Source organism: Gymnogyps californianus, chromosome 23 (assembly GCF_018139145.2).
Source record: "Gymnogyps californianus isolate 813 chromosome 23, ASM1813914v2, whole genome shotgun sequence".
In the NCBI taxonomy this organism is placed as follows: Eukaryota; Metazoa; Chordata; class Aves; order Accipitriformes; family Cathartidae; genus Gymnogyps; species Gymnogyps californianus.
Window position 1 is genome coordinate 555,625 of NC_059493.1, and position 25,372 is coordinate 580,996.

The 25,372-nt window shown below is 43.3% G+C and overlaps 2 protein-coding genes across 2 annotated transcripts in view; one reads left to right on the forward strand and one right to left on the reverse strand.

Moving 5' to 3' along the window:
- Positions 1 to 25,372, forward strand: part of CDS2 (CDP-diacylglycerol synthase 2) — a 161,575-nt gene that overhangs the window by 50,012 nt on the left and 86,191 nt on the right. The gene's annotated exons all lie outside the window — the stretch shown is intronic.
- On the reverse strand, positions 12,859 to 17,801 carry BMP10 (bone morphogenetic protein 10). Its single transcript, XM_050910292.1, has 2 exons — positions 17,468 to 17,801; positions 12,859 to 13,802 (listed from the first exon to the last, which is right to left on the reverse strand). The coding sequence occupies exons 1-2, from the start codon at positions 17,799 to 17,801 to the stop codon at positions 12,859 to 12,861; spliced, it is 1,278 nt and encodes a 425-aa protein (XP_050766249.1).

The window sequence follows — 25,372 nt, forward strand, 5'->3', positions numbered from 1 at the left end:
AGACTGTAATGACGTGAAAAGGCTTGGCTGAGGCTCAGAAGTCTCCGCGATTAGGACAAGTGCATGTTATTTTAGTATAAACTGCGCATTCCTCCACTTCCGCTGCAGATAGGCAAAACAACCTCTATCAAACCATGACTGTTTCTGAAGATCAGAGTAACTTCTTTGAAGATATTCCACCCATTAAAATTTGGAGTGTTTATAGTGGTCATATTTAAAAGATAGACTTTCCAATAGAGGTCAGGTGGGCTGGAAATTCCTAAGTGCATGGGGGGAGCGAACAGCCTCAGAGAGTGACACGGGCATCTTATGAGTTATGAGTTGGTGCTGGAAGACAAAGAGGGCTTTTCTTTTTTTAAAAGTGAGCTTTTTCCAGAGACAGAAAAGCATGGATCTGCCCTTGCCAGACCTGTGGAAACTTTGCATCCTTTTCAGCCCTGAGGGTATATCTTCTTGGCTCAGCTATGCAAAGCCCAGAGCCACACCTGAATACTGGCAATGCCCAAATCCTACTCTGAATTTAACGCACTTTCAGATCTTCTGTTGGAGACAGCAGAACATGAGATCCCCAAAAACTGACTGATGCACGACCTACATTTCCTTCCTTTTTGCAGCCAAGCCATGAAGCTTTTTGGGGAAGGAGTAGCAGAGAAAGTCTCTCCTGTTCCTGAAGCAGGGGTTGCTGTTGCTCTGTGCTGCAAGGGCCATTATAAACTCACAGAGGGTCGCTTGGTGGTTGCTTTTCAGCTCAGCAGGCTTTAAGGATTGATTCTGGATATCCTAGAAAGTGTGAAACTACTACTATCATCTAAAAGTAGAACAGACTGTCTATCATAGCGAATAAAGAATAAAGCCTGTAGAAAGTTCCTTTTCAACCTTGTCCTGGGCACTGTAGGCTTGGAAACTGCCAAAAAGGCAGTTTTTCACCCCCCTTAACCCTCACACTGCACAGCCAGAGGACACAAGAGCATCCCCTTCAAGGTGATGGGAGTGTAGGATAACCCACAAAACATACTGAGGATTTTCCTCTCCCTTTAAATGTGCTATGGCTTTCCAAATTAGAGCAATGAAAACCACAGACCTGAGTGCAGTTAAAACGACTAAACCATGCATTATGGGGTGAAAATATGACATCTTTTAGGATATAATTTCAGTCCTGCTCTCACTGTCTAGCATTCTTTGCGTTAGAGCAAAAAATCTGTTTTGCTGTTCTTAGGTATTTACTGCATTCATTTAGGAATTCACTTCATTGTATCCAGGCGTTTGGTAGGCGTGAGAGGCAAGAAAGTAAAATTATCGTTCCCACATTATTCTCTTTGGATCCCGAGCCAGTCACACTTACGCTGACTTATCTCCTCATATTTTATCAAAGTTGCATTTTTGGCATGATAGTAACTTTCCTTTTTTAGCTTGGCTGCTGCATAAAATAGCAAGTTGTTGTGGGAGGCGAGGTGGACGTGCGGGAAAAGTGTCCAGCCATTATTTAGGATGGCTTATACAAACGAAAGAAAAGCAGTGAGAACATGTTGTTCTCCCCAGGAATGACAGAGTAACGCAGTCCGTCCATCCTTTACATGGGAGCTGAAAGATACTCCCAAAACAGGCTGCTTTTAAGAAGAAAAGACTGCCAAATTGAGACTTCGTGTATGAATAGCTGTTCACCAAGGTGGGGAGGAAAAAAAAGTCCCCAGGCTTTCAGCCAAACCCTCCCTGGAAGCAGTCCCACTGTCCCGCTTTCTCTGTGTTTTCCTGCCACCTTGCTGCAGCACAGCGATGCTACGAAGCCGGACCGTCAAACTGGCCTGGAGGAAAAATAACCTGGCAAAAAAGGAGCATCCTGATAAAGTGAGGGCCAAGATGGGGGCAGGAGGAAGCAGCCAGGGTAGCAGGGACGGGAGTTGTCTGAATAAGCACTCCTTTGGAGAAAATGCTCATCTATTCTAGCACAAAAAACCTGCAAGTTTAGGAATTCTGAGTTACAAGCAGATAAATGCCCTGAGCGCTTGCATGGTGAATACTGCACAGAGGCTCCAGCTGGGACAGCTTCTTCCTTGGATAATTCACATTGCCAACAGCTCACTGCATGCATGGTCTCCACCGAGAATGCTTTACCCTTCTAGCTGTTTTCCTTTACAAGAGTTTTCTCAGTAGGTAATTCCCATAAACAGAAGTGCTCAGCAGCTAAGTGGGAACTTGGTTTCTTAAGAAGTGAGGCTTATAACTTCAGCCGAATACAGCAACCAGGTGAGTGATATGAATTTGGGCGCAATTTTCCTAACTGTAAGGCTGTGGGGCAGAGCAGAGAGACCTTAGTGGTGCTGCCACTGCAAGACTCCAGGGTGTGCTCAACCTTTAGCAAACAGCAGAGAATTCACCAAGCTGAAAAATCCAACAAGCAGAGAGCTCAGTGAGAAGGAAACATCCTGTTTACCCCTTGAGTCCGTCATGTAAGGAAGCTTCACAAAAAGCCATTCACTTTTCATGCATAACCCTGTCCAAAGGTCTCTCTGCACTCCCATGCCCAGCCAACCCTGGTGAGACCTGCTCGGCAGAGGGGAACGACACTCCCAGCGCCGTCAGCGGCCACTGGTGTGCCTTGTGAAAATTTGCTTTATCAAGTGTAAAAACACGATGTGATATTTTGGCCCTCTTAACACAATGTACCGATAACAGGAACTGGGAACAGGGGAATGTTCCTTTAATCTCATCAGCTGGCCGAAATGCTGTTTGCTGCATCCAGGGAGCTATTTCCAAACAAGCGCATTTTAAAACCAGCCAGCAAGGCAAGGGCCAGGCTTTGACCTCTTATTAAAGAAATGAGGATAAGCATCAGCTTGGCATCTGCTTTCTGAGCATGTGAGAGGTAAATTTTTCCTTTCCCCGGCAGCGTTGCCTTGTTTCCTTCCTTGGCTCCCCGATAAGGGCCAGCACAGGCTGCCATCCGGCCGGAGAGGCTCCCCTTGCGCTCTGCATGCTCTGGATGAGGTCCACACTCGATCCCTAGGGCCAGTGCACGGTTTGAGTCTTTTCAGTGACACTGTTACCCTGTGTGTCCCTTCCTGGGGCTCAGAGGATGGATTTTCTAATGCTGCCAAGCGTTACCTTTGCATGCATCCACATTTCTGACGCCGCTAAAAATCCGGTGCTCATTTTAAGTAAGTGCTGAACTCTATGGAAATGCCAATCCAAAAGGAGTCAGGAAGTCAGCCAAGCACCCCAAGAACAGTTGTTCCCAACACAACAGCTACAGGCAGCGCCGAGGAGTGAAAGGTCAAATGTCCACTGGTAACTGGAGTGTTGTCACACCCTGGGAAGGGATGTTTCCACTGAGGGAGTGGGAACATCCTGCTCCCTCACTACCTTCCTCCTATCCAGTGTAAAGAAGGCTGTGTAAAGAAGTCTGAAATGGGGATAAATCCCATTTACAGTTTCCAGAAGACCTGGGGTACATGTTTAGAAATTCATTAGCTCCATAAGACTGGATCTTTCCCCTAGCTGGCAGTGGAAGGGCATTGGCTTAGGGTCAAGGATAGCACAAGAAGTTATGGAAAAGCAACAGCAGATTAAATTGCTGTCATCCACTCTGACCTGCTTCTGCTCACTCAAATATAAAGCCTCACTGATAATGGCAAGCAGGATGGCTTTTAAGAATAAAATTGTAGCAAAGTCTTTCTTCCATTTTGTAAGGCTGTTAAGAAATCACATGCAGGAACGCCAGCTGAGGCGAAGCACCCTAGCATCCCATCACAATGTGGAGATGGAGCTTTAATGTGGTTTGCATCTCTAGTGGCTTTTTAGGACACTGGTGTAGGGCTCAGATGGTTAGACTGCTTTTTGCTTGACCTGCCCCACGTCTTAGCTCCCCATGTTCTTTTAGCTTCAATACCAGCAAGAAAGGAGCGCATTGCCCAGGAAGGTGAGTCTGCACCAGTGCAAGCCTTGCAGTGCCTTGGCCAGTCAAGGCAAAGGAGTTTGCAGCAGAGTGCTCAGCACTCACCATTCAAGCCAAACTAATGAGGTCTTCTGTCCCGATGAAAGTCAAGCCATCAAGGTCACAGATTTTTGCTCTCCAAAACTCAACACAAAAGTAATGAAGCCTTTGAAAATGTTTGCAGAGCACATATGAAGTAGAGCCAGACAAAGACTTGGGAGTTCTGAATCCCAATCTACACTATAAATATTTGTGATAATAACTAGATCGCCGGGCTTGCCAGATAACCCTTCCTTTTATTAACTTTAGGCTAGAGGTTTTAGGCCAGAAGTGTTGACAACATTGGTGTCAGCGGTGAAGACACTCGTTCCTCCCCTGAGAAGAATAAGGCAAGAATGAGAGAATGATGCAAAAGTGAGATGGTTATTGATAGATGAACAGCTGAGAGCGGATATAGAGGTGCAGTTCATTTGTTCACAGAGGTACTATTGTTTCCCAGCGGCTACCCAGTCCCTCGAAGGCTGCTGCGTTCCCGTGTGCATGCCCACCACAGTGTGCAGCAGGGTCCGGCTTAGCCAACAGCTCTATCTTAAAAGTTACTCCTTTCTCTTGCAGTAAGTGCAGGGGTTAATGCAACTCTGGGGAGCTCACGGAGGCCCTTGTCTAAATTGTTTGCCTGTCCTGGAGCTCATTAGTGTTGCATGAAGTGCCCTGAACAGCGTCACGGAGGAACGCGTGTGGCAGCCCCCGTCAGGAAGGACGCATGCCCCGCAAAGCATGGCCTGCTCCCTCTGCCATTAGCTCGCTGCTCAGGGCACGTTACTTATCTCTAATGCACTAATTAGGGTGGACAGAGGAAGCACAAGACGTGCAATCAATAGTATTGGGCCAAATTTGCAGCTGGTGTAAGTTGTCAGTTGGCAGAGGGGTGCAAAAGAACAAGAAATGATGTGAGCTAGAGAAATCCCAAGGGAAAAGGAAGGAGTCCAGCAAGGAAAGCAACTGTGGTTGAAAGCAACTTGCTTTCCCTGCAAGAATGACTTCAAAATTGGTACAAAGCTGTAAGTGAAATTTTGGATGGCAGGCTGTATTTGCATGATGTCATGCTATTTTGTGTCTATCTCAGCAGCAACCAACTACTGTAAGCCAAAATCAAATTACTTAAATTGTATCAACAGTTGGATCAGCCCATCAGTCTCCTAACCGTGTGGGTCTCAGTTCCCCGTGGATCCCCACTCTCATTTTAACCCATGGGGGAATTCAGGTTGGGATTTCATAGTGCAGATCTGGTGAAGAGCAAGCGCAGTAAGCAATAACTGGTGAACAGTTATGCCAGCTACCAGTACTTGTAGAAATGGTAAAAGGGCTCATTTTTCCTTCAATAAGATATTTACTCTGCTTACAGTTCTGGTGGCTTATGTTTCAGGCTGTAGGCTTCTCTGTGTCAGTATCTTGAGCTGGGCATCTAAAATCTGGGAATGATAAAAGCAAACAGAGCACGTTCAGTATTGTAGGATAATGGGTTTTGCTTTCCCACTCTCCCAAAGCTTTGCATTTCAACTTTGCCTGATTAGCCAGCGGTGACAGCTCAGGAAATGGATTCCACCAAATCTCACAACAACTGATCTAAAATGCTCTAATCTCTGGAAAGATAAGGAGTTGCTACAGCAAAGCCAACATAAACCCGAGAGCTATGGAAGCTTGGACTGTTGTTTAGCCGCTGTTGCTAGTTAGCTACTGTACTTGATTTCAGAGACCACCCTGTATTTAAACCTTCTCACTTAACTCGACACATCTTTTCAACACCATCTGAAGCTCACATCCTGGATAGCCTCAGTCGCACAGAGCTGAAGGACATTGTTTGGGGAGCTCTAGTGCTGCAATGAGCATCCCCTCATCCTAAAGTCACTGCAGATATGACAGGCAGCAGCTTCTGCAAAATATAGTTATGCTAATATTGAATTAATGGTACCGCAGCTGCCCATTTAAAATAAAATACAGCGTATTGTCATTGTTGGCCATATCTTGGGCCATCATAGAAAATGTAATATTTGGAGCTAGCAAAAAAACCCCATGCTTCTTTTCAGGAAGCATTGCTCTGTGTCACGGAAATCCATTCCTCTCATATAATTTCCTTTATTGCAGCCATGTTGATTGCTTTTATCCCTCATATTTCCTTTGTTTACTTAAAGAATGCAATCAAAGGTCCTGCTAAGCTCTTGAAATGCTGAGCAGGAGGCTGATCAATTTGCGTTGTGAACAGAATCACATTGGGCACGTATCCAATAGTGTAAAACAAGTAAGCAAACTTCCTTTTTCCAACATAAGCTCATTTGCACTGAACTGGATATATTGCAGTATATATGTTAGCAAAACTCTTCTATATTTTCTGGCATTATCTGCTCTAAAAATTAACTCAGTTTGCTGGAATAATGCAGCCATATCCTAAGGAGTTTTGCCAGCAATTCTGTGTGGTGAGATGGGGTTGGAAGCAGAAATTTTCACAGCTAATTGCTAGCTCAAATTCTGCTCTTACCGACATCTGAAGTGACTCCTTGAGAGGCAGGAGAGTAAATTGGCATTTACTAGCAGGCACCTGAAAGCAAATGTGCTCAGTTGCTGCAGGAGAGGTTACCAAGACCTCAGCAGGGAGAGCTGGACCCCCTTCCACTATTCATCTTCTTGACAAGGATATCAAAAGGTGGACGTTTCCCTCCACTTTTATCGGGGAAAAGAAGCAGTAATTCTAACAGCTGCTCCTTCGACTGCTTTCAACAGCCTTGCATTTCCCCAGCAAGCTGCTCCTCTGTGAGAGGGGCAGACACGCTACGTGCCTCGAGTCCCGCTCCCCAGGGAATGGCTTGCAGAGACATGGCCTGACAAAAAGCGTATCTTGCCTGAGCGTAAGCGGATGGAGAGTGGTAGAGGGATGAAGGAAAGCAAGGCAGGGCCGAAGGGCCGAAGAAGAGTGAGACAAGATGCCTAGCAGCCAGATTTGCTCCCAAAATGTGGCCAGGGTTCTGAGGTCATTGGAAAGCCTGCCCCTGTAGTGCGATGTGCAAATGAGATAACTTTGATAAGCCTGCCTGCCCTTTTGAAATTACTGGCTTTATGGTTTATAGAAAGAGAGTTTGGCTTTGATTTTTTAATGGATGTCTCTATTTCAGTGGGCTCGCAGTGCAAAACTTAGCTTTTTCTTCTTCCTGAGAAGATGCTTTTAAAGAAGTTCATTTGCACAGGAGTAGGTTTGACAGTCTGTTTTCATTAGGAAATGTCCAGGGGTGCTAGGCCGTAAACTCAGGTCCTCTTTGGGTTACAGCTGTGCCAACTAAATGTGTGACCAGACCTGGCCAGCTAAACCGGCTTAATAACAGGTTATTCACAAACCTGCCTCACTTTGTCTGGAGGACGTTCAGGGTAGCCATATTTGGGGTGGCTTTCATCTGTTCTCATTTAGGCACCTAAACTCTAGGAATTCAAGCGCATATGTGTTGTCCCTTTACTTGCAGGTAAGAGAAAGGGGTATCGCCCCGCACTGCCTCTCCTTGTCCGGTGTCAGTGCCAGGGACAGCTTGGGTGATTTCTATGCCGTGCCAAGGCTTAGCCTCAAATGTGTCCCTTTTCACACCCAAGGAAATCACACCATTACCCTGTGTGGGTCAATACAGGAGAAAAAACACATTCTTTCTCCCTTAGACTTCAAAGCAGGAGTTTGAGTAAGACACGGGTCATCTTTTGCGGCCAGTTTCTGCTTTCTGCGACATAGGCACCTCCCTGACCGCTCTTCACTCCCAACGTTGCCTGTGCTAGAAATACACAGCTCTGGCCAAAATGCCTAGTCCCAGCACTAATATTCAACAGTAATACACTCCATATAATAAACCTCTTCTTCCAAGGGGTGCTGATAAGAATTTCCATTTTTAGTCGAGGGCAAATGAACCATTCAGCCTTTATTTGTTGCTGTTGCAATTGAAGAAGGAGCAGAAGCTAATTTTTTAACTTTTCCTGTAAATAGTGCATTAATGAAGACAGATGGGTCAGCAGTATAAACAAAAACTCTATCTCAAGCTAGTTTTGTTCTGGCTTTGTTTCCCAATATAGTAAGCAAACCACCACCACCCCGGTTCCCATCCTATTAACAGCGCTTGCACTCCAAATGTTGAACTGGGTTATAAGGAAGTTTAAATTAGCACTGGGCTGTAGTTTTTCAAATGCTTGAAGCAGATGTTCAAGTGCCAGGAAATCTTCCTCTCTTTTTTTTTTCCCCCTTAAAAAAATGATGGATTTTGCTGGGGTTTGGCTCAGTGTGTTTCACAGAAAATACTTAACGGAACCTCTCCCATTGTGCTGTAGGTAAGCCAGGCACCAAATTGCCCGTGGCTGTTAAAAACCACAGAATCCTTTGATATTTCTAGACTGCTGGAGGTTCTGGTTTGCTTTGCTCTCTGAGCAGTCTAAGAAGGGCAGTGCAGCAGCTGGAGCTTGGGAGGAGAAGATGGGCATAGGTTTTGGCTGCTGCTTTGGATGATGGTTCCTTTGGGAGATGATTTTTCCTAAGTGACCTCAGTTTTGGGGAGGTTGATCCTCATGCCTTTAGCTCCAGAGTTGCTGCTCACCTGGCAGGGCCCACTGGCTTTGGAAAGAGGTATGTGTCCACAATATTCAGGAATACTTTTTTTCCCCCAAAGACTGACATTTGGGCACCTCCAAATGGGAGCAGCACGAGCCAGCACCAGGCACTGCTAGGGAGAGGGGGTGCCCTGCTTTCCTGCCAGAACAGTGTGGGGCTCTGCCCCTTCTGCCCAGGCTCCCCAGAGCGCCCCAAACAGCCAATCTGCCCAGAGCAAGGGGGCTGGCAGGGCTGGGGCAGCGGTGGCAGAAAAAGCCACGCTAAGCTGTCAAGCTTTAACACTCAAAAAGCCAAGAATCTGTACCTTCAATCAGCTACGCAGGGCACCGCAGAGCGAGCCTGGACTCCAGGGATCACAGCCAAGAAAGGGATAATGCAAGAAAGCTTTGGGGAGAGATCTGTTTGAGGAATTTTAGTCCACGTGCAGAGAGCTAAGAGATATGGATCATTGAAGGGAACCTCAAACTTCCAAGTGCTTCGTGAAATCTGGCATTGGTGCTGAGTGTTTGCACAGGAGACACAGCTGTCATGATTTCTTCCAAGGCCAAGAAATGAGTAAGATATCTTGAAGTTCATGCTCTTCTGGAGGCATCGTGTGTGTTGATTTAAGAGCAGCAATCCAAGACCAAAGCTCTTCCCTCAACTCCCTCCCCTCGCCGATATGTTATCCAGGCTCTTCCTCTCTTTCTATCATTTGTTTCTGCTCCCACCCCTTTGCCTGTCCTGTCTATTTAGACTGCAAGCACTGCCTGGCATTTTATACAGTGTCCAGCAAAAAAGGGGCTTACACTTTCTTATACATATTCAATTAGAAACAGATGAAAGCAAAAATCCAACTGACATCATTGACAATTTCGGTGAGACAGGGTTGCTGCCTCCTTTAGTTGCATGCAATAATTCGGAGGTGGATGGATGGATGGCTAGAATGATAGATACTTTCATACTGAAGCCATATTTTTCCAAACCTTTCTAAAATTGGTTTGCACTTTCAAGATTTAAGTCAAGCATCTGCTAGCACGGTGATATAAAACAGATCAGAAATGAAAGGAAAATCAATGCACACTACTATTTAATGTGAAAAATAAATTCTTTTAGAAACAGAAGAAGTCACAATACTAATGTGGATGGATAGATGGAAGGAAGGAAAGAAGGAAGGAGTAAAGAAACAAAGAAAATGAAAGCACGCAGTGGAATATTTTTTCAGGGACTTCTCACTGACATTGCCAGCACTCACAGCTCGGTAGCACTGGCTCTTGTCATGCACTCAGCATATTATTTGTGAGTGTTGTGTCTATATGGACAGGTACATTTAAAGCCAAGCACTTCTGAGTTTGCAGAAGCAACCTTAATTTGCGATTTAGGGGCAGCTCTTTATAAAATAACTGCCCCCATTTTTTTTGGTGCTATTTTGCCTGATCTCTGCCATCTGACTGCATGAACATCCAGCAAATGTCTTTGCATAATTATATTCAAATGTAAGGCAAAAGTAAGGTAAGGTTTTGCTTATAAAGCAGGCATGCAATCCTAACAGACACACATTAATAAATGAAATACTGTTCTCAGTAGTTCTAATCTCAGGTTATGAACAGCATAGGTGCAGCTGAAGGATTCAAGAGATGCTCAGTTTTCTCCCAAAATAGCACAGTAGGATACATCTCATGCTTTACGGTTTTTCACCACAAACTCTGGCTGAAATCCTCTTCAATCAGCAGTACAGTCCTTGTTTCTTTATGAAAAAAAGTTACTAATAAAAAAAAGACTGGCTGGCCCCTAATTCTAAAAAGCTATCGTTGATATTTTTACTATTCTTGTAAAAATTCACACATGCAGGTTTACTAACTGATAAAATTACAGGCCTACCCACATTTGCATTGTACCGTAATACACTGTATACTATCTGCTCTATTACAACAAATCTCTAGCAACAAGAGAGTGCGAAAGCAGCCACTCTGCTTTGATATGTGGTCACTTGAAAATTTATAGTGATTATGGGTGATTACATTGGGTTACTTATTATTTTTAAGGCACAGGTCCTCCTACGTGCTGTTCAGAAATGTTGGTACTGTTCAGTAAAGGACAGTGGTGCAAAAAGCACGCTGGTCAGATCACTGCCACGGGAACAGTCGCAGAAAAGAGATGATAAAAGCAAATGTCGGATTATCTCCCTAATGCTGGATTATCACTCCTAACAAGGTGAACGGTTTGTCTTGGCAAATGGCTTCATAAGAATTGTGGATAGTTTTGAAAGGATCTGTGTGGTCACACTTCAACCGCTGGCTGCTGCAGTTCATGTCAGCAGAGCAAAATATCACACCTCTTACGAATTCTTTTAACGTGCCATTAACCACAGACTAAGATTGCAGTGTAGCTCAGGGGAAAGGTCTGTGAGCGGTGTCAGTCGCTCGCAGGGTGAGATCTGTAGCAGGCATAAAGCAATAGAGCCCCATGGTGCAGCCCACTATCTGGAAACACGCAGCACGAGTGGAGACTGCATAACTCTACAGCTGACCGCTTAAAGCAATGATACGCGTGCAAGAGTAGTTATACATTGGACAAGACCATATGTGCTCCAGAATGCTATTTAAATCACTGCAGTGAGTGAACAGTTCTGTAAGCAAGGGAGGTAACAGTGGTATACAGTATTTACAAATATCTAGGGGAGAAAAAAAAAATCAGCAACCCCAATCTCTGTGCAGCACAACTCAACAGAGAAATTCCATGTAAAATAGGATCGGTACAAGGTTTTATCCAAGTGGGATTACACACAAGCACAAAAATAAAACATTCTGTATTCTACATTATATTACAAAGGCAGGCAGTCAATAAATAGGTCAATAAATTATGGGAAGCACAGAAGAGTATGTGTGAAAACAGGTGAAACTGGTTTTAGTTGGTGCATGATAGTCTTTTGTGTTCGTTCCCATGAAGTGTTAGAGTGGTTCTTTCAAAGACCCTTATCACTTCAGGGGAGATAACTTTCCCTTAAAAGTGTAAAACAGATGCAGGGACAGTACAGTAGGCTCTGGTACAGGCTAAAAGAGTCAACGTCACTTACACTTTCCCAAGAATCTGACAAATTTGCAGCTTAGTATAAATAAAGTGACGGGTCTATTGTTACTCAGCTCCGACACCTTCTTATCACCACAATTTGTTGCAGAAGAGTGGTGGAAACATGGCATGTGACTCCATCATATATAGTTTCGGGGGGGGGCAATATCTTTATGAATTGACAACTTCAGCACATACATAAAGGAAAGATCCTCTCTATCTAGCTGGCACGAAGGGGTTTCCTTTTCTGTCTAGCTCTATGCAGACTAAATGCAATACTGCTTGGCCATTTGAATTAGATTACGTAGCCGTATCGTATGTAATTTACTGGACTGGGTAGGGGGACTAGTTTCTTAGCTGGTATCAACTGGTACAATTTCAAGGATTCAGAAAATTTACTGCACTTATTTCTGCCACGTAAAGCTCTGGCCCTTGAGAGACAACACATGGCTAACGCAACAAAGCCAGCGCGGCTTTACGCAGGGTGCTTTTGTAACAAACATGCACAGGGGGAATTTCTTGCCATTGCATGTCAGAGCACTGCACAAGCCTGGCATTGCTCCTGGGCCCACTGCTTTACTAAGAAAGACGGGAAAGGGAATGGCTCCCTTCTGCTCCAGATGCCAAACCATCCCTGCCAGTTACCTTTAACTGAGACAGGGAAGACTAAAGAAAGGATTAAGAAAAAAGGAAAAAAGTCTAACACCTTGTTGTGCCTTAGTGATTTAGGAGCTTGAGAGTTATCGGGACTTAAGATCTAGAGAGATAAATTTGAAAAAAAAAAATCTGAGCATGTAAAGGTCTTTATAAAGATTTTACACAAAACTAAACAATCTAGGTGTGTATTGCCCATAGTTCACCTATCTTTAATAGCTCTGGAAATCCCTATAGATGCCAATCAACATTTATAAAGTACAAAAATATGCCTTTATTTCTGTGAATTTGAATGTGCCCCTTTGGCACAAAGAGCCCTCCCAAACAATCCAGTGATCTGCTCTATGCTCTGATAGGAAGAGAGGCTCGGTCATAATTTGGACAGCAAAGAACAGCAAGAAGCAAGCAATGGAACAAAATATACATTCCCTACGGTCGTACGACTTGCCCATTCCCCGTAACAGGAAACATACAATTATCTGTACATGCCTCATTAAATAACCTTATTAAATAGGAAATCCGAAATGTACAAATTTACAGACTGAATCATTAAATACTTCCCCTGTGCACTCCCCTGTGCGTGCGTTCCCTGCTACTATCTGCAGCCACACTCTGATACCACCATGCCTTCGTATTTGAACTTGTAGGTGACCACCCCTGCATCTAAGTAGAGAATAGAGATGGGATCGAGTTTGGTGGGCACGCAGCAGGCCTTGGAGGCTTTCTGGGGATTCTTCAGGTGAACCAAAGTCTGGACAATGGCATGTTTCGTTGGTGTGACATGCTCTGTTAAGGGGTAGGCGCACACTCCGTGGCACTCGTAAGCTTCGTATCCCGCCGGGGCAATGATCCAGGAATCCCAGCCAATCTCCTTGAAATCTATGTAGAGTGGAGTCTTTTTACAGTAGTTGCCCTTTGCGTTCCTCCGGATTCGGGCAGTAGAGTCGTAAATGATGTTGGAGCGCATCTGGAGCAGTGCCTCCTCACCAGGCTGGCCATGGAAATTGCCAACCTCCAGGTTCTTCAAGTCCAGGAGCTGCTCATGGTCTATCATTTCGTTCAGCTCTTGCTTCTCCTCTTTTTGGTCATTGCTTTGGTCATCAGAGAACACAATCAACAGGGGCACATGCTTAGCCTCAGAGTTGATGTCGATATCCAGTTTCCCCTCTCCGTTCTGCTCCTCCCCTTCCCTGCTCTCTATATGAACTTCCAGCCGGTGTGTGGTCAGCCCTGCCCTTCGCCAGCGCCTGATGGCTTCGGTGACCTCAAAGCTCTCCCACTCGCTGCTCGTGCCATAGATCTGCCTGGATGCCAGTGCCACTGTCTTTCTCTCTTCTCCTACCCCCATATGGTCATTTTCCAGCACTTCAAAAATGGTGACCTTCCGGTCAAGCCCATCGTAGAGCATTTGGTCCCGCTCCACCAAGGTATAGAGCCTCAGCTCTGCCATAGTGATTTCTTCATGGTGAGGGATGGAAACATTGAATAGAAGAGGGTATTTCCGAATTCCTGTAACACCAATAGGGTGGGAAGCCAAGTCTGGAAATGACAAAGATCAAATATTTTAGAAGGGTCAATACATCCAGCAATACATGCACCGAAACTCATCTGACATGTTTTGCATTGCTTGGTTTCAGCCGAACAGTTCCAGGAGAGTGGTTTTTCATCATTTCCCAAAACCGTACTTGGAAAAAAGGCCGACTTTATTTTAGATGTCTAAGGACAGCAAGATCCCAGACATGCTAAAGACCATAAACCTGGATTTATAGATTCTCCTTCTGTGCCCATGCCTTCCAGGGACTTCCTTGTCACCTGGAAGGATTACATATTAAAAATGTGTTGCCTAATACTGAAATACAAATCACTTCTAGGTTGCTGCACAGCAACTATTTAATAAACGAGGAAAAACATTCATCGATGTAAGAGGAAGGGAAGAAGGATATGGGACTGGAGTGAACATGAGACGGGTGACATTTAGGCTGCATACACAAGAACAGCAGGCTGTATCTGTGTCTGCTTAGCGTTTCTGTGCTAGCAAGTATTCCCTTCTGCTGAAACATCCCTCAAACTGAAAGGGCCAAGCACTAAGGGAGGAGAAGTTGCTTCAGAAGATGTAAAGGCTCCTGGTTAGGAAGAGCAGGCGGTGAACAACCAGTGTGAACCGCCAGTCAACAGAAATCCTGCCACAGACTCAATGGGCTTCAAGTGAGCAGTCAAACAGCTGTACTCAGCCAGGCACTTTTGGCAGCTTTAGTTAATAAAACATATAAGAAGTACATAATATCTGTTTGTCAGTCAGGCTGTCTGTCCTATCTGCATTGTTTGTTTATACATAGGCAATATGCATTTCTTCAAACAATGCAGGAATCTTAGCTAATGATTGTGTATTTGTTGCTGAATTACTGTGCTGTCTACTTGTAACTCAGAAGACAGATTAGGACATAGGGACTATGGGTAACATTTCTGCAAAGGCAAACTACTTGCAACCTGTTACTATCTTCATCTCTGACTTCTCCAATTTTGATACGTTTGTAGAAAAATGACACTGATAAAGCTGCAAGTCTTGGCCATGCTCCATCAGTGCACTTAAGCGATCGGTTAACTTAAGCACGTGACTTGTCCTACGTAATTTCAGTTTTGAGGCACCTGCCCTTTTCTTTTTTTTTCCATTTTGCACTTTCATCTGTTCATAAATTAAAAAAATGAGGGGCGATTCTGCTTGCATTTCCCTACCTGTCCATTGATAAAGGTGGGAGCTGAATATGCTCTGCACAGCATCAGGGTAGGAGCAGACCATGAGCTGAAAGACAGTGCTTTTCAAGCTTAGCTATAATCTCCATACTGGAAGTAATCTTTGGGATTTCCTAGACTTTGATATGCTAAAGCAAGTCTGCAGTGATTACATATAATGACAGAGTGGAGAAATGCCACCTGACCATATAGAAGATGAGCACAAGTAATTCACCAGGAGGCAGGGGACAGCCACACCATATGTAAGAAGCTGGGTAAGCACCAGCAGGGCATGAGAAGTGTTTATTTCTAAGTCAGGATGTGACTCTGCTCTTTAGCTGGGAAGTCCATAGGGTGAAACATCTCCTACTATTACCAGTACACCCCTAGCAGGGTCAGGAAGGGAGATCTGGAGTCCACAGGAAAAGAAAAATTTCCCTTAAGACCTTTATTCAAGTTTTAAGAACTGATTACAGTCCCATTTACAAAGGAGATGCTACGGTCCATGGGTTAAAACAAAGAGCTAATTCCAGCCATGCGGCATGTTATATTTCTAAAATGTTCTTCTAACAAATTTAATAAAGGATTTAATGGATAATAATGAAACTATCATTACTGCCAATTTTCAGTAGGCAGGTGAACAAAAAATTTCCATGATATGATCTGTTTCTACTGTCCTGATCGTTGCAAGTAATTAATTTCTCTATCAAAAGAGCTCTTTAGCATGAAAGGGATTGTTCTTAGTTATACAGACTTTCAGGACACATAACAAACATTAATTGCATAGTCCCTCTAACCGCATGCATTTTATGAAGCTCTCTTTAACATCAGCAGTCTCACTTCGCATCTTGCTGTTTTGGATTGGAAGACGTGAGAGAAATACTGAAAAGACAGAAAGTTAAGCCAAATTTACACCAACTGGTGCAGAACTTCTGCAGTGATGAAATAGGCATCGGACATCATGGTTACAGAAAGGCACAGAACTGCGAACTGCTACGTGTATTACTGGCAAAAGGTCAGTCTGTACATTTTGCAATGCTGCAAACCTGAAAGAAATTCGGTTTTGCCAGTGGAATGACTTCAGATTTACATCACTAAACCACACTGTATTTTACTCTTCAGCACACTGTACTTGGCAATTTTTATCCCGTTTATTTTTTCCAAATAGTGCAAAATGAGAAAAGAACAACACGCATTCCTGCATATGTCTTCATTTATGCTGACGAGCAGTGACAGGCACGGCTGTTCAGATGAGTTACTGTTCACCAGTGGGTGTAACCGGTTTGCCATCAATCCTTCAATAAATTTCTCCACACTGGAGAAAAGAATATGTAAAGAAGATTTAAACCTCAATGTAGTGCCTCTCCAAACAAGAAACACGTTGCTGGGAAAGAGTGCCCGGGCCTGGCAGAAGGACAGAACGGAACGGAGCTTTTGGATTCTCTCCTTGCATGTCACTGCACTGCAAAACTGAAGTGACTTGCACGTAGCCTCTCCTTATAGTTCATCATTTCGAAATTGCAAATATTAGAGAAAAAGCAATAATGACTTTATAGTTCAATAATTAGACTAACAAAGTATGAGAGAAGCCCTACGGCAGTTTGAATAGTTGCACGTGCCCCTGAGTAGTTAAAATGAATCAGAGCACTTGTATTTGCCAAGGGGAGTAATCGGTATTTGGAATTGTTTAGTTGAAAAACGTTTTTAACATAAAACCTGTATTGGTGCAAATAGGTATCGACAAACTATTGAATGTCAGCCCTGAAACATTATCTTGTCCTCATTGAACTGAGAAGAAACGCTGAAGCAGAAACATATAGGGAAACTACCTAAGGTCACAATTAGGCTTCTTCAGCTTTTTTTTTTTTTTTTTTTAAATAGGAAATCTTCTAGTCCTCCAAAGTAAAACCTAAGGGTTATCCAAAATTCTGCTTCACGTATTTCTATGTATTTGCTGGACTGTGCTCAGATGCCGAAAGAAGAAAATGTTATAAATCCCATGAGGATCAATAGTGAGAGGATATTAACAGAAAGCTGTATTTGGTTAAGCTCATAATAGGAAAATATTGCACCTTTGAACAGTGTGTAAAAATATTTCTTGCCCTAATTTCAAACATTACTTAAGGTATCCATTTGAAAAATCAATCAGGTAATTGCAAATGATGCGCATCATTATGGGGATAATGAAAATGATGCACCTAAATTATACTTGGTGCTGCCCAAACATTAAAGAAACATCTTTCCCCCAAACCTTACAGTCTCAGAAGCAAAGGACAAGGGATCTATCTCACAAGAAGTGCGATCTGGGTAACCCTGGTACATGCAGTGTTAGCTGCCTATTTCCAATGCCATCCTCACTGAAAGGCCTTTTTTCCTCTAGGGCGGTTCACGCTCCATGCCCGGTAAATACATTTCACGCTGACTATAAAGACGCTCATTTCTACTTACTTCTCCTAGAGATGCACATATCTTACCTTCGTTTTTGAAGCTCCTAATAATATTTGCGGATGGCATAGATGTCCTATCAGTGGCAAACCTGTTGTACAGCTCTAGCATGTACTCTGGCGGATCCACCTTGGCTGTTTCATGCAGGGGAATGTCAGAGAGGTTCAAAGTCTTCAAAAACTCATTTTTCATATTCTGAAGCAGTGTGTTGAAATCAACACCATCCTGCTCGGAGAGAATCTCATCGAAAAGAGGCACGTCTTCCTCCAAGGAAGAGTGCTCCAAGCTCAGGATGGGACTGCAAGCAGCAAGGTGAACCAAGAGACAGAGGACAGCCCACAGCTGGAGGACTACAGAATCCATGACTTCGCTCAAGCCTCCAACCGCACTCAACAAGCTCTAGCTCTCGTGTGGGCTAAGTGGCGGTTTTATCCCCTGGGTTGTACACGGCTTGTGTCACAGAGAGATGACAAGTTTGGAAGCTCTTGTCTTGAAACTTGTGATCCGTCCTGTCTGTCTCCCCCTTCCCCCTCCCCAAAACCAGGTCTCGGTAATTGGATATGGCTTGCTCTCTTCTATGGTCGCCTTGCCTCTCTTATCTCGTGTAGTGTAAGCTGTTCACCAGATTTGTTGCTATCTCACAATCCCCTTTCCCTTAATGAGCGTTTTGTAAACATTCTGCGCTAGGACACTCGGAGATAGGACAAGTTTCTCCTCAGAGAGGAACTGCCCTTTCTTTCTGCCTCCTGGTAGCTGACTTCCTTTGCCATGTGTGAACAGCTTTCATCCATGCAGATTTCAAGCTAACATGTAAATTCTATAGAGCCTCTATCCAAACGTATCAGTTTCACACCAAAGGCAAATAGCTCCCTTAAGGTAACACCTCTGCCCTTTTCAAAACTATTTTAGAGCTAAGTCTTTACATTACACTTAGAAAGGAACTTCTTTGGGAAAAGGTCGATTCTTCCGTGCTTGTACGGTGCACAGCATGGGAGAAGAGCTCTAGGTACTACCACAATACTGGAGTCACAAGGCCCTGAATGCAGAGGAGCAGATGAGCTCAAGATGAGTGAGGAGAATTTCTCACATTGCAACTATACAGCTGTGCTTTGCAAGGGCTCTGCTGGAAAGAGCGCTTTGAAGAGAGACCGAATGCGAGCTGGAGCATTGCCTGTAAAGCTGGTCCTCGATTTTTTTTATGCAGGCACCATACACCTGCATTGGCACCACACAGTTTGTGATAAAGGACTTTTTGGGTTTTTTGCAGTGCTTATTTTCACTATTAACCACTCTTTCCTGATCTAAACATTAACACTAGTTGAATGCTAGCACTCAGTGCTGCATGCCATATAAATGCTCAGAAACAGAGAGAGGACTAGAACATTTGCAAATGGTTCAGAAAATCTTTCCTTCCTTCTTTATGTTATATATGTGACTTGGCAGGTTACAGTTATTCTTGATTTAGTCACAGCACTGTCAAAGAGGCTGTCTAAAAATTACTGAAAACACACAAAGGCCAACAGACTACTCCGACTTCACCTTCGCATCAATTCAAATAGCTCAGAGGCACAACATGGGGAATGCAAAAATTGGTCTAGTTCTTATACAACATCGTCCACCCGTATCTCCTCGTTCTTCACAGACTTTTTCAAAGTGCCCTTGTTTTGGCAACAGGGCCAGAGCTCAGCTCCTCTGCCCCAGTGGTCCAGCACTCAAGATAGAGGCATTTCTTCTCATGACTACTGCAGATTTTCTCCTTGCAAGCACTGGGAACTTTACCCAAAGACTAAACCGCCACTGATCTGCTGAGTTTTCTGGACTCTGCTTTTCCATTATGGCTAAGCACATCCATTGATTTGTTACCCCATCTCTACAACTTTCTTCCTTCTTCAATAGCCCACATCTATCACTGGCACAACTGGTCACAACTCCAGCTAACTTAATTAGAATGATACTCAAGCCATACTTGTTTTAAATTCATCCTCTATTTTTTTCTTAAATATCAATATCTGTGAAAATCATGTGCAGTATTGATGTCATGGAGCCAGACATTGGCATGGCCTTTTAACCTCATTTTATTCAACTTTTCTTCTTCTAAACATGGTGAACTTGACAATACAAGCTAAGTACATTATCAAGGTCTCTGTTACTGCTATACTACATTAGAAGTAGATATTTGAGCTTAGGAAGATTAATTTAGACCTCATTGTGGAGTTCGTTGTTATCTGTGCAAGTTTATCTACAAATCCTCTGCAGCCTTATCAAAGGCTCATCTCTGAATATTGTGGCTTTCCAGAGCTAAGCACAGAAAACTTAGGGAAATTTTGGAACTGAGTTCAGGCCACTTCTGTTAATTAACTTCAAAAGAAAAGCACAATCGTCTTTTTTGTTGGTGATTCATCACCTGACTATGCCGAACTAAGGTCCTTACTGCCCTAACATTAAAAACCGTGAGAATAGACTTAGCCTTAACTCTTTCATGCAGCACAATACTGGCTACTGTAAAGGAAAGTCTTTGGGATGGCTTGTCACAGCCAGCTGTGCAGGCAGTAGATTCGTCATGAGAGCGATAATACCTACAAAAGTGGTTTCCTTTTTTTATGCTTAAATTTTAATTTCAGAAATGCACTGATTTCCTATATATAAATGCAGATATTGTTAAATGAAAGAGATAAGCACATTGTAAGAGCTACTGCTTGCTGGAAGGCAGCAGGTGCTGAACCTGCTCAGCACTTCACAGCATATGGCCTTATCCTCAGCCCTTGCTCATATCAGGTTTTCCTTCTCAGACAAGTATGAATAATGGCTTGACTGCACAGGCAACAGCACGCAGATATGCCTTGCAGAGTTTATAAGCACCGGGATCTACGGTATTACATGGCTCCTTTCTGAGGGTTTGGGGTTTTCTATGAGATTTAGAGCTGAAGGTTTTGAATTTAAAAGGATTTCTTTAGCATTTGTACGGCTCTGAGGTTTTTAGCTGTGTCTCCTCTCTCACTATGAATGCACTGGCTATTTTGAGGACTGCACCTGGCCCTCAATCAGACATTGAGTGAAATTCTTCTCCCTGTTACTCTGTTAATGCAGATGAACAATTCTAGAGCCAGAGGAGCTTTTCTAGGTTCACTCCACTTTTCTATGAATTAAAACTTAGTCTGCTGTGCAATTCGGGTTCGCCGGGTGACAAAACTGAACAGCATTACTTTAACGGCTCCGGCAGTGACATAAGCAGCGCTGACGCTGCCTTGGAACAGAGGCTGGGCTAGTGACCTCTCTAAGCCCTGCTAAGTCCAGACATATTTTCTATGAATCTGTAATTTCACACCCTGCAGATATAAATATGTAAAGTAAAAAGTAGTGGGTGCACAGTGATCTGACATAGATTTCCTAACCCACAAATATGTCATCTTGATTCAGTGGCTCATTAGGAACACAATTACTGCTCAGACATTCCAACTGTCTTTGCATTTCCGCTCTCGTTTTGATAACTCCTTGAACAACAGCATCCTGAAGGGCAATGCAGCCTGCTGTGTTATATACAAACCAGCTTTTGCTGAGTTTCCTAACTTATTCAATTTAGACCCTGCTGGGGATTTGCCAGATGAGGAATACCCATAGAGTACATCTGATACAGAAGCAGCTTCCTGTTCCCTTAGGTTGCAGGCTGATGAGTTTAACACATGCATATTTTTTTTTGCTGAATTGTTTAACATAAGGGCTTTATTTCATGTCACTGAAATGAAGAGGTTTGTCCTTTTTTTCATATGCACTGCAATTTACATACACAATAAGTATCCTAGAAAGGAAACTGCTCTCAAAAAATCTATGCTAAATAGATTAACTGAGGCAGCTGGAGAGGGAACATTAATAAACATCACTGTTTAATTATTATTAAATCAGTAGCGTAAACAATGACCCCATTTCATTACCAATAAATGGTACATGAGGCAGACAGAGTTATAGAAAGGTCTCTTGGCCCTCACTCCTAGGAAGCTCGTGTTTGTTTCCCCAGTTAATTTGCAGTTGTACATGGGAAAACATAGCTAATGAAAACCTAAGCCCCTGCACTGAACCTGGCAGTGTTAGGGAACAACATTCAGCACATATGCAACACTGTTTAATTAATGTTTCACCCTTCCTGTTGGAGCTGGCTTCTGGTGGAGGTGGCACTATGGGTTGGACACTCTCCGTTCTTATGCTGTGGTAAGAACTGGAGGGGAAAATCAGCTCAGAGAGCAGAGAGAGGCCTTTCCTACTCACAGCGCTAAGCAGATCGGGCATGAACGTGCGCGTAGTTGACGCAGCGGTAGCCGAGGCTATACAGCAGCTCCTGGGAACAGCTCACTTGTCGAAAGGGTCAGTCCTGAAGATTGTGGGGCTCCAAAATAGACTCTAATCTCAGGCACCCCACAACTTCCTCCAAGCCGATGCCTCCACGGCTTCTTCTGTCAAGAGGCAGCAGAAGAGCACGGGTTTGAGTAGGAATGTGTGAAGCAAGCTCGGTGCTGAAAGGCTAGAAAAGTGAAGCAGGGCTTTATGAAGTGTCAAGGTCGACAACATACAAGATCGAAAGGGTGTGATGCTCCTCTGGGTAAGAGGAAGTGGGGAAAAAGAATGTGAAGTGTTTTTTAAGCATCCTCACCCTTCCTTAGTCTGATTTTTGGAACAGAGGAACACCTGCTCTCACTAACACACTCAGAGCAAAGTGGGATGTGGAACCTTTCCCAGGACAAAGTGATTAAGGTTTGCTTATGTGTCTTGGGCTTTCTGGACACGAATAGTTCCTCAGTGAATAAAAAGAAAGTTTGCCAGTTAGTTATAATGTCACAGGTAAGTTCTCCACATGTAAACTCAGGTGGATTTTGGTTCAGTAGTTCATACTTTAACAAATTTAATTAAGATGTTAAAATTAGATTGTCATTACATATTAGGCTTTTTTAAAAACATGAAAAAAAAGTTTCCTTTTTTCTATTTTTTTTTCCTTTTTCTCTGATTGTTTTTAATGGATTCTATTGAAAGAGTCTCTCAGAAAACACCACCAAGCAAACCCAAAGAGATTAAGGTTTCAGTGGAGGAACACAGAATTGTTCTTGGTTTAAATACAGAAGCATTACTGAAAAGCAGATATTCCTTACAGTTCCTCTTTGGTTTTTTGGAAAATATTTGAAGAGAGATATTTGATGAAAAAATATTCAATTAAATAATCTATTGGAGGGGGAGAGGATATTAAAATTTTGCCTGCCCTGCTTCTATATGAATATAAATATCACAGGTAAAACTGTGGCTGGAATGCAGAGGTAAGAGCATTTCATTTCAGATTTCACAAAGGAAGGACTCTCATCCACTATGGGCTTTTGGGGACATTTCTTATAGATCTTCAAACTGCAATTCCAAATCCCCACATTTACGGCAGGTAAAACAGGAACCTAACAAGCATCAAACATTTCCAGTATCCTATGATCTCAAAGAGCTTTACAATTTTCATTTAAGTTTTATGCTTATTTGTCAGCAGCACAGTTAGACGCTTGCATGTGCAATAGATAAGAAACAAATCCTGTCCCCCAAGAACGTACAGTGTATATAAAGAGACACACAGTATAGCAAAGGGAAGCAACCCTGTTTCATAGAAGAAAATTTATCAAACCACTTGCCCAAGGTAGCAGAGGACATCGACAGCAGAGCCAGCAATCGTGCCTCAATTTCCAGAACTCAAAATACAATGTCCTGCTTCACCACAAGAAAATATCCTATCCCATTCTGCTCCTGCAAGGGATTTCCACTATAGCACAAGGGAACCTTTGTTTCTGTGCTAAAACCTTTGAGGAAAAAAAAATAATTTCAAGCCTCAGAGTCTTTTGTATATGACGCAGAGAGCCATCACTCTCAGTCATGAGTGCTTTTGCCCATAAGTAATATAGCATTAATACAGAAGAAAAGGGTGTGGTTTAATGGAAGAACAGGAGTGCCTTTGGTGACGTTAATCAGTGCTCAAAAACACTGAGGTCAGTCTGAAAAAACCCCACATATTTTTCCACTGCACAGTGTAAGGAGGTATAAGACACATCTCTATCACAGCACTTAGATCAAATCTCAACATTCAGACTGAATCAACAGCAAGACATCTTGTTGAGAAATTTTTAAAATTCATACCGGGCAAACCTGAAATCTTTTTCAAATGTTGTGTAAATACAGGGATTTCAGTTCAAGGCTGCTCTCTAATCAGGACACCACAGACGCAGATGCCATTTCAGGGAAGGAGGAGAGTGATGCAAGCTAATGCGCTCTAGCAACCATCACAGCATGTGATTTGAAGTTTTCCAAAATACAGGGATGAAATTATTACAAAAATGCCCCACAATGGTCTCTGTCAGGAGATAGCTGCGGCATGAGGTAACTGTTGGATGTGATATGGGAGATAAAGAAGAGTGTGACACTGACAGTGTGATGAGCTTGCAATGGAATAACTAAAATTAGTTTCCATTCCTGCATCTGCCTAAGTCCTTATTCCCATATGCCTCAGTTCACGGCTGCTCTGGATTTCCTTTCCATAAATGGGCTGTTCCCAGCAGCTCTCTATTCTGATTTCAGATGGGAAATCACAATTCCCATTTCACCAGGAAATGAAAAGATAGTATTTAATGAAAGAGTGGGGAGAGAAGTGTAGCAATGCATTACAACCAGCGCGACTGAGAAAAAGAAAAGAAAACAGGGAGAAGAAGGAAAGTCACTGTGCAGCCACAAGGGCAGGGAACTACTTAAACTGTATAACACAACCTCCTTCTGACCCAGAGACAACACTGAAATGCAACATCAATAGCTTTATATGGGAAGCCAGCAGCACATCTTCTTCGTCAACTATTTCCAGGCAAGTGAAAAGGATGGGGGACATACCAACAAGCAGGGCACAAAAACTACCTGCACTACAACTGGCAATTCCCTTTCCTCTCTCCTTTTCTCCTGCTGAGGTGGCAAAAGCTCCAGGCTCTAGGAAGGGAGTCCATCAGTGTGCATTTGCGCTAGTGCAACCAGGTCTCAGCTGCGGGTCATTGGCCATGCGGCAGTACAGATAAAGAACGATAAGCAGATATTTTCAAGCCAGCGCAAAGCCTGAGCAACTGAAACAGAAAGAAAAGAGCTGGAAATAGCTGGACATTGCCTTCCTGTCAGTGTCCTGTCAGTCGTGTGCAGCAATTTCACTGCAAGCTCACAGCCTCATTGTTACTGTGAGTCCCAGCTCCCTGTGTGCTCATTCCCCAAGCAGTTATTTGGAAGAGCTGCCATTTTCTAGTGTGATTGGGTTGGTTTCGTATTTAATCGGGAAATTTCTAGCATGCACTCAAGTACGTAGCTCAGACCTGCAGTCAGAGAACGATACGCAGAAAATTCTTAGATCCTTACATAAGAAAGGCAAAGCAGCCCCTTGCTTTTGCATCTGCTTCTGTACATTCCAGCATTTAACCTGTCTTTTTTCCTGCTAGGCCTCAAAATGAACACACAGGCAACAAAAATGCATACACTTAGCACAAGGATTTCCAGGAGCAGTAAGCTAAATATTTGGTTATATCATTTATGGGATGGGAGATGTCTCAAGAAATCTATTGATTTGTCTCCACTCCCATTGTCTCAGTGTATGCCTCCATGCAGATGGTGGCCCTAACTAATATTAAAAGCTCATTTAAAATTTAGTACCCTTAAAAGGTCACACAATTTATTAGTTCAGTCTGACAATTCAAACCTAGTGAGACATCGTCAAAAATAAATCAATTATTATTTGAGATCTTCACACAGAAAGTGATTGTACTGCAGTGCTAACGAACAACAGAGTAGGCACGCTGTTTAATACCAGGAGTTTTGACTCTGCAGGCTTCTTATCATACTTGCTTCACAGAACAGTTTAACAGAAAAAGGTCAAGAGAAAGTTTTAATTTTACATT